Below are 14291 nucleotides of genomic sequence, written 5' to 3'. Positions count from 1 at the left end.
TATGTAGATTTCAGGAAATTTGAAAAATTTTCCGTGGGTTTATACATGGGTCGAACTTTTGCCCCGCAGATTCGAACTTTTGCCCCGCTATGGGCCAAAAATTGATTCCAACTATTTATGGAAAAACTAATCCACGTCAAAGCATCCTTATGATAGGCCTAGAAACGCCCTTACATAAAATATTGAAAAATATTTTATCTTCATTTGGTTCCATGCATCGAAAGTTTGACCAAATATTACAATATTTACGTCGAAAAACATCAAACAGCCATAACTTTTCCAAATCTCAATCGATTTTTATGATATTTGGAGTGAAAGTCTCTTACTTAAATAGCATTCGAACCACCATGACATTTCTAAGTTTTGATTTGATTTGAGCTAGAAATCTTAAAAAGAAACTCTTGCCCCACTCGAACTTTTGCCCCACTTTACTCTAAAGATATTTTTTTTCAGAAATTCTATTGATTTCATCCGTTATTCCTTCTGGAATACTTTAAAGGGTTGCTTAGAGGAGTTTCTTAAGGCTAAGTAGCCCGTCATTCGTTTTGGCAGTAATGATGACTTTTCAGCTTGCATTTCAAAGTGATATAACTCAGTCTTGATAGTTTATATTTACTTGAAAATGTATCACTGTACGCGCTAACATGCATAAAGTATGCTGATACTTTTTCAGCTGTGTCAGTGCAAAACCAACTGATTTTCTTTGATTCGAAATCGTGAGATGAATTAGCAACAATCACCAACGTCGCGTACAAACTTCAATGACGGCCTACTTCGCCTTAAGAATTTGGTTCAGAAACCTAAACCGCTGTAACAATCCAACGTACTTCCTCCAGTGATTTTCACAGATATTATTCTGAATAAATCTTAGTGATTATTCCAGGGTTTCCTCTAGATATTTTTTTGTTTCACTGGATCTTTCATCAATTGTTCCAGTTGTTACTTCTAGAAGATTGGTTTCTCTCAGTTTTTGGAAAAAAGTTGTTCAACTATTTTTTTTTATTCTGGAAACCCTATAACAATAGGGCGATATTCAAAACTCAAAAGGCAATAGATGGCTCTTTTTCAATGGTAGTAAAAACGAAATGCTGAAGCAAAGAAAGCACCACGGAAGATGAACTAAACACAAAAAGTTATGTATTCACTTTACACTTGATTTCTAATCATTATTGTTTTGATCCAGTTTCCTAATTGCAAGTAATTTACGATTTTCATTATTTTTCATTCGTTTTGACAGTTCTCCGACTACCATTCTTCCATGCGCTTGTGTTGGAAGTTTGAGAAATTTGAGAATCCAGCTTAGCGCGATCAGTGGGTGACATACAAACAACAGTGTCGTCGCTCGGCGGCCGGTATGAGAAACTGAATGTTCGAAAGGTTGTTGTCTGTAATTTTTGCTGCTGGCGCCAACTGTTAGCGTTTAAGAACAAAATAAACAGTCATTACCCTATTCCTACGCCGATTGTTTTATTTATTGCAGGCATTATAATAAGTAATATTTTGAAAATTCATCTATGATTACTCTCAGGAACTACTCCAAAAAATCATCAGACATTATTAGATTCAATCTCTTATTTTTTTTACAAGAATTCCTCAATAAAATTGACCTGGTGTTCTTCACTGATAGGAACAATGGGAATTAACGGCAAAATTCTTGAAATTTCGTGGGTGTTTCAGACGATGAACCAAAATTTCGCAGATCCATATTTTTTGGTAGATTTTAGCACAAAAAAAGCATGTTTCAGTTAAAATATTTCATCGTGTTAAACTAGCATAATGTTAAAAACACGTTATTCAAGATAATAAAAAGACCTGTTAATGTCACTTAATGTGCTCATTTAAAGACTTTTTATCTTGATTAACGAGTTTTTCATTAATCACAATTATTATTTCACAAATTATGATGATAATTTTATTAGTAGATTTAAAAATTTAAAATGAAACAATAAAGCTAGAACGACGTTCAAGTTAAAATTAAATGACAAATTTTTGAACCATGCCTCCGAAATTAATTAAACGTTTTTATAAGTAAGTCACCAGAATTTACTGCGATTGTCATTCAATTCTCCAGATTCATCAAATTTCGCTGCTTTTCGCGGGATTTCCTAAATCTCGCGTTGATTGTCAAATTTTGTGGATTTCGCGAATTTCCATCGAGACACTTTTACAAAAAATATCTACTCATTGAGTTTCTCCAGAAATTTCCCTCGGCATTTCCCCAGCATTTCATCAACATATTATTGCTGAGGTTCAAACATTTCTCGAACATTTTTTTATGTAAAATTTCGAAATCTCAATGGATTTTTCACAACATCATTCGAGGCTCCACACCAACAATTATTATAGTTATTGTTCCGATCATTCATACATAAATTTCTTCAGAGATACTGTCCAAATTTCTTCAAAGAGTTTCCCCTAGATATTATAAATGAAAAAAATACCAAGCGCCCTCCAGAGAAATTTGCATTTTGTGTACGTCACTGATGTCCATAAATCTGAATTATATTTTAAGGGAAAGGCTATTTTCTCTTAAGTTCGAATAGAGTATTTTCTTCATGTCTGACTTTGAGTTTTGATAAGCATTCTTGGTTTTTGTGAAAACTGAAACAAAATCACATTTTTTTCTTAAGTTGTTTACATATTTAGAACAAACTGATATTTTGTTTTTTATTTTAATGAAAAATACTTTAAAATTTATTTTTAAAGTATCTTAATGCCCAACTCCTATCTTTAAAAACAAATAATAAATTTTTAAAACCTGGGAATATAAGGGAATTTCATTTCTGCAAATGAGTAGACACCCTGCACAATGTTCGTTTTCATCATAATTGAGGATTTCAATGACAATTGCAATCAATTTTGTTGCGCGGGTTAATGCTTCCAGGCGCGGATGAGATTTCAGAAGTCGCGATTTTCGCGGATACGATTTTGAAGTTTTTGTAACAGCCCTGACTGGAAGAAATAGGACAGATAGAGTTCAGTGGAAGAGAGAGAGAAAATGAGGGGAAAAGAGGAGAGTTAGTAAGACTTATTGAACGATAGAGGGATCAGTAGGCGCTAAGGAAATTACTCGTTCTACTTATGAAGAGGACCTCAGCCAAACCAGTTGTTAAAAACATTGAGGTTTATTAAAGGAGGAAAGTTTTAAGTGAAGCATGTATGAAGAAGTTTAAGGACAGTGGAGAAGTTTTTTAAAAACGGAGAAATACGAATCAGGACTTGCAAAGTACAGTCCGGAGTTCCGTTACGTATTTACGGTCGTACGGACACCTTTCCGGCGTAGAAGCCAGTGACGAACCACGGAGGCGTCTGGATCTAGAAGCAGATCCAGACGTGCCTGGGATCCAACCCATACCCACCCTTCCCACCCCCTCAAAATAGGTCCAGCGAGAGAACACGTTATTCTTCGACTCCAGAGCTGTTTCATATCCTCCAAGTTGCCAGCAGAGACCGGCCGGTATTAAATAATAACGCTAAGTACAACACACCACACTCACCCACAAAGCACTGTAAAGTTTAGGGAATAAAAGTTGAAATTGTACCCCATTAGTTTATTGAGTTACACCCCCACATATCGGAGGTCTGATTAGCCAAGTAGATCCACTCCAGCCGATCTTGAGACCGTAGAAGTGCTCCAGGTCGAGCTAGCCGTAGAAGAGGTCGTTGAAGAACCCAGCCTCATTTCCTTGACTTCTGAGTTTTGTTTGATCCTTCGACCTTGCTCCTGCGGGGTGGGCGACAAGGGCAGGATCAAGCATGTCGCGCGTCGGTCGAGTTGTGTAATGAAAATGCGCCGCAGATCGTTAGTAGTGTTTGATCTATTGATCGCGTCACTTGCTCTTGCGTGGGCGAGTGATGAACACTTGTTCGGCGTACAACGCGATTATCGAATTATATCGTGAATCCGATTAGGCGGGATTACATCATGGATCGCATCACCAACCACTGGTGACTCCCAGATCTTTACCTTATCCCACTAAACCAATATCCTTTCCATGACAACTGTGGAGATGCAGAGGAATACTCGGTCTCTAGTAATAACAGTTGGACGTGGCGGGCGCCGTTATTGATTTCTAAAATTCGAGCTCTCGATTTGTGCACATTGAAGAATGGTAAACTAATCCCAAGACCCATTCATTTAATCTCTGTGCAACTTCGATTGTTCTGGTCAATCACGGAGTAGCAACTTCGAATTGTACGGTCATCTATGTTCACGCTCAATATTGTCGTCGCATATGATTCTGAGAGAAACCAGTATTTTATAACTGGTCAAAATTAGCTGAACGTCAATGTTCAAAAAGTAAAGTTCAGAGAATCATGGTTTATTGAACTGTCACCAAAAAATACAATTTCATTATTCAAATCAGGCATTAATCCAGTTTTTGTACATTCTCTCATATACCTACGGAATTTTTCAGAATTCTGTTTTTCAATCGTTTTCTCGTTTTTCAAATAAAACCACCTGTCAAATTTTCATTTTGGTAAAGGTTTAAAGGTGGCCCAAAGACGATGAAAGTTTGTACAAAAATACGAAAACCAAAAAAAAAAAAAAACTAAAATGATGCTTCTAACACCGGTAAACCAGCATATCCATATTGATGCTAGTATAAATGATCGAACTACCCCCCTGCCTTAATGAAGAAAGTTGCTGCCGATACTAGTTCATTTTGATTGAAATTTTTACAGAAATTTATGTTTAATCAGACTAATAAGATATCTTCTCCTTCATTCGTCGGAATTTTAGAAGGCTCTCTTAAGCAACTTCGTTTATTATGGTTTGAAGAATGATTTTAATTTTGTGTTTGGGCCTACCTTAGTCCGCGGCTACTAAGCAAAGCCATGCTGAAGGTGTCTGGGTTCGATTCCCGGTCGGTCTAGGATCTTTTCGTAATGGAAATTTCCTTGACTTCCCTGGGCATAGAGTATAATCGTACCTGCCACACGATATACGAATGCGAAAATGGCAACGTTGGCAAAGAAAGCTCTCAGTTAATAATTGTGGAAGTGCTCATAAGAACACTAAGCTGAGTAGCAGGCTCTGTCCCAGTTGGGGACGTTAATGCCTATAAGAAGAATAATGATAATTTTGTACTTACATTACAGTACCATCGTATTTGGAACATTTTTCAAAACTTCTCCAAAGTAACTTCCGTACAAACCTACTTCGTCTTTGGGCCGCCTTTAATTCAACATCGAAAATATTAAATTTAAAAACATAACACTATTTGGATTGCAAAGAAGATATGGGAAATTTTTATAAGCTTATCTTCCCTAATGGCTAACCGCGCCAGAATCGGAAGGTCAAGAGAAAAAAAAGGTGTAAAGTGCCATTCTGACAACAGTCTGAACATTCTTGTGGAACTTTATACCAGGGCTTCCCAACCGGTGGTCCGCGGACCCCTAGGGATCAAGACGACTTCCCACGGGGTCCGCGCAGCCATTGTCACCAAGCGTAATTGTTATTCATAAATAAAAGTTATCTCTTATTGTTGATGTGTTGGGAGTGATTCAATCACGACACTGATTTTTTATAGCAGATCGAAAGTCCGTTTTATGTTGATCAGCTTAAACTAAATAGATTTATTTGAATATTATAGCTAAATGTTACTGCATATCTACTTACAAATCTCAGTGTTATTATCCGATAGGTTTTAAAGCGTCTATCAACCAATTATAATGAAGCTGCTTTCCAAACAATCCTTCTCGAATTCAACTCTTTACAGGCTGTCTTTTCTTCAACAGATCTATTATTTTAGCTAAGCTTGTTTGCTTTGTAAAAAAATGATTCCTACCTGACCTTACCTTTTTCATATATTTGGAAACAAAACATATATCGTTCCTAGAGGAAATTCCTGACAAATATTCAACTTAATTTTAATGCTTTCGACTGCTTCTTGGGTATTTTGATAAGTTCCTCGATGAAGGGATATGGAAGTCAAAATTCTCCACTGTTCTCACTCAACCCATCGGCGGAATTTTCTTTTAGATTTTGGACTGATATCTGATGGCTGTTTAGTAAGACATCTGGTCTTAATGCTTTTTATTGCTTTCAGGGAAACCTCTTCAAGCTTTCAGAACTAAATATTTAGATTCTATATTGTAATATTGGAATTAACACAATTGATAAAACATTTGTACCGTCAAACGGGTTGACTTGCAACACTTTTCAACTTCAATCAACCAAAACCATGATCTAAAAGTCATCTAAAAATCTAAATTCCTTGTAGAACTTTGAATGGCCGGCCAGCCCACAGAATGAGATGACAGAAGATTGAATCGAAATATTTTGTCATATCAAAAGCCATCAAAAAGGTGAAATTTTTAGAATGTCCTTGTGCAACACTCAATGCTAATTTAGTTTTTGACAACAAAATGTTGATATTTTCTATTAGTAACGCTTGTTAAATATTGTTATTCATGCATTTAAAGCATTCGAACCAGCACAAAAGCATTTTGTATAAACATATTTGCAGGCATTGCAGAATTCGCTCTCATTTGAGTATGAAGCACGATCAAAGCCAGCAAAGACAAACATCTCATCTGTTGCGCTCCACGATCTTCATTGTATCGCAAGGTGTAACAAGTCTGATAAATGGAAGCAGCGAGCGAGAGCCCCAAAGAGAGAGCGATGATAAAATCCATTTTTCTCGCTTGTTTATCGTTGGGGATAGGTGTTTTTCTTTACTGGCACGATAAACAATCCACGAACTTCCAATAACAATAGTGTCCCCCAGGCTTGGAGCATGTTTAGAGGGGTTTTATCTTGCACTACTATACCCCCAATCTGATCAAAGTTGTAGCAGTATACGATAAACAGTCTCTCATAATGTGCAGCATGTTATGATAGTTACAGAGAGCGATACGTGTCGTGGCCGTTACTTGAATTGTGAGTCACACGTATTTTCTTTTAAAAATTGGGTTTGATAGTGAAATTTAGTTGTAAATTACAATGTGTTGCAAGTCACCCCGTTTGACGGTTTATCAAATTGCAACGAAAAGCTCTTAATTTCTGGAGTCCTTGAACAACTTTTACGAGACCAAAATATCACCATGTCTGGTCTGCCTGAACAGCGATCATCTGCAAACATGGGGAATACTCGCTTGATTATTGAGTTCCCCTCAATCATTTCCACACGTAGTCAAGAGCGAGGTTGCGATTTCTCCAATCAAGCTAAGTGTTTCAATTCCCGATCGGCCTTGAAAAAAATGAACTTTAACGATTCTCTTGGATAGGGTAAAAAACAATCTTCGCATTAAGAAATCGCACTAATAAACACAGAATAAATGTACGAAGGGAGCAAAAACTAGAACAGGGCGAAGACTAGATTCTATGAGAATCTTTAGGGATGGTTCTTGAAGAAATCAGTCATAGCAATTATATTTGACAAATTGCTGTTGGAGTCTCATCTTGGAATATTCTCCACTGCATAATTCTGTAGGGTTTTTATCGGAAAACATATTTAGTAGAATTCTACTAGTGGACTTCAATTGATCTTAACAGAAATCTGCCATTATGAAAGAATACAGACGTGATGTTTGGATGCGTGAGCCAAAGATATCTGCTGCTTCAGAACTTAGGGAAGTTTTCATGAACTTTCTTTTCATAAACGGTTTAAGTGTCCGTGGGAAGTTTGTAAATCCTTCAAGAGGGTCCTAGCATAAAAGAGTTGCTTCATATAATTTTTTTTCTGTAACACATAATGAATTTCAAGAAAACCGAAGATAGACATTTTTCAACGAAAAATTAATACAAATAAATTCTCAGCTAATGAATGTCTCAAGCTCTAATTTTGTTTCAGGAGCTATCCCCTCTAAGGGGTCGTCCATTAATTAGGTAAGGGTTTATGGGGGGAGGGGAGGTTTGAGATTTCTTACGCGCCATACAAATTATTTTTAATTTTCATACAAAAAATCTTACTATGGGGGGAGGGGGGGTTCTAAAAACCGCTAAAATTGTCTTACGTAATTAATGGATCGCCCCTAAGCGGTCGGTTAGCTTTGATTTAACATTAAAATAACATTTATCATCAAAATTTAAAATTGCATCTAACAAGTGCCCAAAACTCCCTTTTCCGTTTCAGGAGCTACCCCCTCTACGCGGTCGGTGATTACAGTTCGTCCGGCGGGCAGCAGTACTACGGAGCCGGCGGCAGCGGCGGAAATCCCGCCGGTGGAAGTGCAAACACCGGTTCCGGCGGCACCGGAACTGGCAATTACAGTGCTTCCTCTGGTAGTTCACACTCGTCGAGTGGAACCGGTGCCGGCGGTGGATCGAATGGGAATGGGACTTCCGGAGGTGGTAACGGCGGAGGAGGAAATGGTAACGCCAATCAGCAGTACATTGTACCGGTGGATGAAGCCACACTGCTTGGGACCGCGGCCACCAACGGAGCCCACCAACGCGATTCACCGCAAGCCATGACGGTAAGAGACCATCAGGGGTTGGGTGGGGGTTTATTTTGCGGTTAGCCGCAAAAGCCACTCCTAGGGCTTCCGAACCGCACCGAAAAAGCCATCCATCCGACGGTTGGCCACCGAGTGCGCAAATTATTGTGCTCATCCAGGCGGATGAAAGCTATCGATCTCTGTCGGTTAGTGCCGATGATTGGTGATGGGCTTTTGTGTTATTCGGTTGGATTCGAGCTTTCTTTTTTTTTCCTCTTAAATTTTTCATTGTCGGTATCAATTAATTTCACGTCACCATGAAATGCGAATGCGTTTTCCAAATGTCTCATTCCTCGTCAGCCGAATGGACTCCCATTCCACCCGTTTTGACAACAAAAAATAAATCCCACAGGAACCGCCTGCATTTAATTAACTCATATTCAGTTCAGTTCATTATTGGTTTCCGAAACCGAGAATCCTCTTTATTTTTTTATTATTTATTTGTCTGTTGTTTCAATCACATTCTGTTCAGTGATCTGCCATCCATCGTTTGAAATGACATTTTTTCCTCGATTGATTCCAGTTCGGTTTACATTTCCCATTCAAATTTAACCATCATAACCAATCGGACGAATAATGGCTTTAACATTTGCTTTAATGAGTACTTAAAGAGGATCATCTGTGGGCATTTCAACTGACTAATGCTTTCTTCCCTTCAAACTAACACCGATTTCCATTTTCTCGCTTTTCTTCTAACTCTGCCGACACTAACAAACTCACTGGCTGTGGGGAAAAAAGGATGTTGCTTCTTACATACAATCGCACCAGGTGTCGCACCATTCCAACTCGACGACGCCCACACCGGACGTGGATCCGACGCCGAGTCTGAGCCACGCGACACGAGTTTCACCAGCGACGGTAAGCAGAATAATTTTGTTTCTTTAGAATGAATAGTGCTAAATGTAGACTAGTGATTACTAACATTCACTTAGATTATTTTGGAAATGGTGTCAAATTGTGGAACTGCTAGACGATGTTTCATAGACGATTTGCAACAATCTGATGCTATAATACTGGATGTAATGATTCATGCATACACATTCTCAGCCAAATGTATTCTTGGATGCGCATATATTACGAGATAGAAGTATTCTTCAAACTAATTGAAATTCGGAAAAATGTCACATTTTGCATAACTATCTCAATATTAATTTGATTTTTGTTGGGAGCTGATCGAAAATTGGCAGCAGTCATTCGATAGCACCTGAATGGTGCTAAAAGCGCAGGTAGTGACAGACCAAATGTCCAATGGACAATAGAAACCAACCAGTCTTCACTTTGGGGGAAATTAAGGATGTCTTTCAATAAAGAGCTCAGGAATAATAAAGCAGCTTGTAATCGTAAGAAAAAGGTAATATACTCCATCTAAAAAAATGGCGACAAGTTGCAGTATGAAAAATTCCGAGCGATCGCCAATCTGAATGCCCTTTACGAAGTTTTAATTGAGGTCGTCATCCATCACCTGTTTAGTAAACGAGTTCTTATGATGTTATAAATCTGATTTCATGAACGACTTCTTCGCGAAAAACCAGAATTCAACTGTACGGTAAATCCTTCAACAATGCCGCGAATTCCAAGCTCCAATCTTTTCATCGATTTTTGGGTGACACACAATAGTATTGATTGCATAGAGCTATGGAAAAACATGGATAACTAGCTAGAGCACAGCATCTCAGGAAAGCTTACAAGATTGATAAGAACGACGACCTACCTATAGGGTGTCCCAGAAAGTATGGGCACGGCTTTACTATACTGCAGAGTGTCCATCCATCCGGGAAAACCGGGAAAAATACGGGAAATACCCGGGAATTTGGTGAACACCCCGGGAAAACATGTATTTCAAACATAAGACTACCGGTTTCACTACACTTTTTATATTAAATTTAGGGGAGGGTTTATTAGAGTATGTTTAAAACTACAAATTGAACTTTAACACTTCACTTTTGCAAAAAAAATAAAATACTAAAATCACTAGTAAGGCGAGCAAATAGCTTTAAACTCTAATATGTGTTGCTTATCTTGACAGATAGGCCTATTTCGTCTGCGACTTACAGTGTCTACCGGTTTATTGAAATTTTAAGTACTATGGAATAAAACTAGAATTTTTAACAAGAGGTGAACTACCATCTGTTATTCGTACTTCGCATTATGATTATTTTTTGGTGAGGTGATAGAGAGATCAAGTCAATAGAGAGATACTTAACGATTAGGATCTTCGAAACATTTGTAGAGGGGTACTTCTGGATTTCTGACAATGTTCTTGGCGAGTTCGATTTCCATTTGAAATCATGGCAAATTTTATATGAAATCTTTGCTGGAATCCTAACGAAAATCGAACCGATATTCGACCAGTATTTGATTTTTTTTTCTAGAAAAGGTCCTTTGCTGATTTTGCTTTCATTTCTTAGAATTCCCTCTGACATAAAATATATTTTTTTAAATATTAGCCGTTGATTTTTTTTCTCACAGGAGCCCTTTCTACTCAAAATTTCAATCACTAACTACATAGTAAATGTTCATTCAAACAGCATAAATGTTGATACATATTTTTTAAATAGCAGTTTCCTAAGAAAAATCAAATTAGTTCAATGTGAATTTAAAAAAAAAAAAACAAACAATTTTATATGATTTAAAATTGTTTTATTGAAAATTTACACTAAGATATTTTCTTGAGAAATGCGCAGAAAATTACTGACATATTTTTGATTTTCCTCGGTGGATTTTTAGCGAGATCTTTGAAAAAATATCGTAGGGACGAACAATCGGTGAAATTTTTGAAATTCAAAATTCTTCACTTATTGCAACATACAGTTAACTGGATTTCAATTTGATTCCTTGTGAGATTTTCACATATTCCTGCAGCAGTACTTCTTGGGAAGATTCTTGAAGGTTATCTAACAGCTTTTCTGACAGTTCCAGGCGAAATTCATCCCACGGTTTACAATGGGCTATGATACCCATTAGAAAGTGTCTTGAAATATTCACAGAAGCCGCCAAAGTTGATGCTTGCTATATTCCTTACAATATCTTCGAAAAATTGCCTGGCAAAAATATCTTCACGGGAACCTTTCAAGACGATTTTTGGGGAAATCTTTAACGCTAATCCCTGGCCATCAAATTGATCGTGACATTATTTGTTGGAGTTTTCGCAAGAGCTTACACGGTGTGTTTCGTAGAGCAATTTCAAAACAAAACATTCGGCATGTCTGAAATGTTCACACAAGAAAGCCATGATTTGTCCCTTTCATTAGCAACCAAAACGAAAATAATCGGTTGGGGGGGTCTGGAACAATTTTTTTTTTTCAATTTTTTTACGGAGTTTGGGATATAACTGAACCTAAGTAAGGACCTGGGTCGTTTTCGACCCATTTCAAAATTCAATTTTTCAATTTCATTTTGCGGAAACAAAAGTGTTGTATGTCCTCTTAGGGAGCTTCCATAAAATAAAAGTTACAAATTGTGACTTAGGGTCGTTTTCGAACCGAGAATTCAAACAGCTCGAAAAAATCAGTGTGTTGACTGAATTTAGTTCTGTTGGGCTGAAATGAAACACATGTCGATTTTCGGAAACCCATCCGGAGATTTGGAATTGTCTCATTGTGGCCACCGGGAACCTGCTACATCTGAAAAAAAAAGTCCCTTTAGAGACCCTTACTTTGGCAACCTGTAGTTTCGTAACTAAACAAGTAATCTGAAGCGTCCTCAAATTTTTGAATAGGTATTTACGTGGACTGTAAATAGAGATTCTCAAATCATTCAGTTATTCATACCCGGTTCTGGAAAAACTCGGTCCAATATGGTCCATGCGGAACCGGTTCCTGGAGACCCGGAAGGTAGCCAATGTGGACAATTCGATGAAATTACTCGGATTTATGCCAAAAACCAAATAAATTGTGTCCAACTCATAACGATTTATCATGTTTGAATGTATTTTGCCAAAAGAATGAATTGATGGTTTTTCTGGTCCTTTTGGAGCACCGAAATGACCACCGGAAAACCCGTAATATGGGACCACTAGGTTTTAGCACCAAAACTAGGCATGCAACAGCTCAAACTTCATGATTTTGAATCGCTGTGACTCTTCTAAATCAATTATTGCGCCAACTCGAACGTCGTTTGATGGAAGATTAGCATCAAAAGTCGTTCGAGCTGGCGCTTTTATAAGTTTTGAACACAACAAAGCTATACTAAACATAGTAGGGAGCCGGATCCTATTCTTGGCACTTTTGATTCACTTCTGCAGCGGGGTTTTTCGAAAATTACTGGGCTCATATTTGGCCACAATATGTGATGGACCATAGGAGAGGTTAAAAAGGCTATCAGCGAGCTGAAGAACTGTAAGGCTGCTGGGAAGGACGAGATCCCGGTCGAGCTTCTCAAGCACGGAAGCGAGCAGCTTTACCAGTCGATCCACCGAGTACTTCTGAAGGTATGGGAGGACGAAGAATTGCCCACCGGCTGGTTGGATGGCCTCATTCGCCCTATCTACAAGAAAGGGCACAGACTGGAGTGTGCCAATTACAGAGGAATTACCCTGCTGAATTCGGCGTACAAAATTCTGTCGCGTATCCTGTTTAACAGACTGAGACCGCTCGAGGAGTCCTTCGTCGGCGAATACCAAGCTGGTTTTCGTGAGGGCCGTTCGACAACGGACCAGATGTTTAGCTTGCAAATGATCCTAGACAAATTCCGGGAGTATAACTTGCAGACTCACCATCTGTTTATTGATTTCAAGGCGGCGTACGACTCAGTGAAAAGAAATGAGCTTTGGCAGATAATGTCTGAAAATGGTTTTCCGGCGAAACTAATTAGGCTGATACGTGCTACGCTGGATGGTTCGAAATCAAGTGTTCGGATCGCAGACGAGGTGTCAACCTCGTTCGTGACGTTAGACGGATTGAAGCAGGGAGACGCACTTTCGAATTTACTGTTCAACATTGCACTTGAGGGTGTTATTAGGAGATCTGGCGTGCAAAGAAATGGCACTATTATCACAAGGTCGCACATGCTCCTTGGCTTTGCGGACGATATAGACCTGATTGGAATCGATCGCAGGTCAGTGGAAGAGGCCTTCGTGCCTCTGAAGAGGGAGACAGCGAGGATAGGCCTGACCATCAATTCTACCAAGACGAAGTACATGGTTACAGGTAGAGATAGAGTCAGGCATGGTGGTGTAAGTGCTGAGGTAGTGTTTGATGGGGATGTGTTTGAAGTTGTTGAAGAATTTGTTTACCTTGGAACACTTGTGACATGTGACAACGACGTTTCCCGCGAAGTGAAAAGACGTGTTGCGGCTGCGAATAGGGCCTTTTACGGACTACGTAACCAGCTTAGGTCCCGCAGCTTGCAAACCGAAACAAAATTCGCCCTGTATAAAACATTGATTCTTCCGGTGGCTCTCTACGGGCACGAAGCGTGGACGTTGAAAGAGTCAGACCGGAAAGCTCTCGGTGTTTTCGAGCGTAAAGTGCTGCGGACAATACTCGGTGGGAAACTCGAAAATGGTGTGTGGCGCAGACGCATGAATCACGAGTTGTATGAAGTGTACAAAGATGCGAATATTATCAATCGTGTAAAATACGGCAGACTTCAGTGGGCTGGTCACTTAGTGCGAATGTCGGAAGAAAGAATTGCGAAAATAATATTCAGCAGGGAACCAGGTAGAGGTCGGCGGCTTCGGGGAAGACCACGAATACGCTGGCTGTACGCAGTGGAAGAGGACCTGGCGACCCTAAACGTTCGGGGCAACTGGAGAAGTTTCGCCCAAGACCGACGAAGATGGAGCTCTACAATACGCCCGGCAATGGCGTGATGCTACGCTGTAGCCATCAAGGCATCAAGGTAGG

General features: G+C 39.0%; 1 protein-coding gene across 9 annotated transcripts in view; it reads left to right on the top strand.

Annotated features, from left to right (window-relative positions):
* LOC5576136 (DNA-binding protein RFX2) overlaps nucleotides 1-14291 on the top strand; it is a 169618-nt gene that overhangs the window by 123272 nt on the left and 32055 nt on the right. For 8 of the 9 annotated variants that reach the window (XM_021838428.1, XM_021838427.1, XM_021838425.1 and 5 more), the window contains 2 exons: nucleotides 8082-8424; nucleotides 9184-9303. In XM_021838428.1, coding sequence (XP_021694120.1) covers nucleotides 8082-8424; nucleotides 9184-9303 — 463 coding nt within the window. The remainder of the gene's footprint in view (nucleotides 1-8081; nucleotides 8425-9183; nucleotides 9304-14291) is intronic. The other variant, XM_021838426.1, reaches the window with a different exon arrangement.

The sequence above is a fragment of the Aedes aegypti genome, chromosome 1 (assembly GCF_002204515.2).
Source record: "Aedes aegypti strain LVP_AGWG chromosome 1, AaegL5.0 Primary Assembly, whole genome shotgun sequence".
Lineage (NCBI taxonomy): Eukaryota > Metazoa > Arthropoda > Insecta > Diptera > Culicidae > Aedes > Aedes aegypti.
This window is presented reverse-complemented; position numbering and strand designations above follow the sequence as displayed.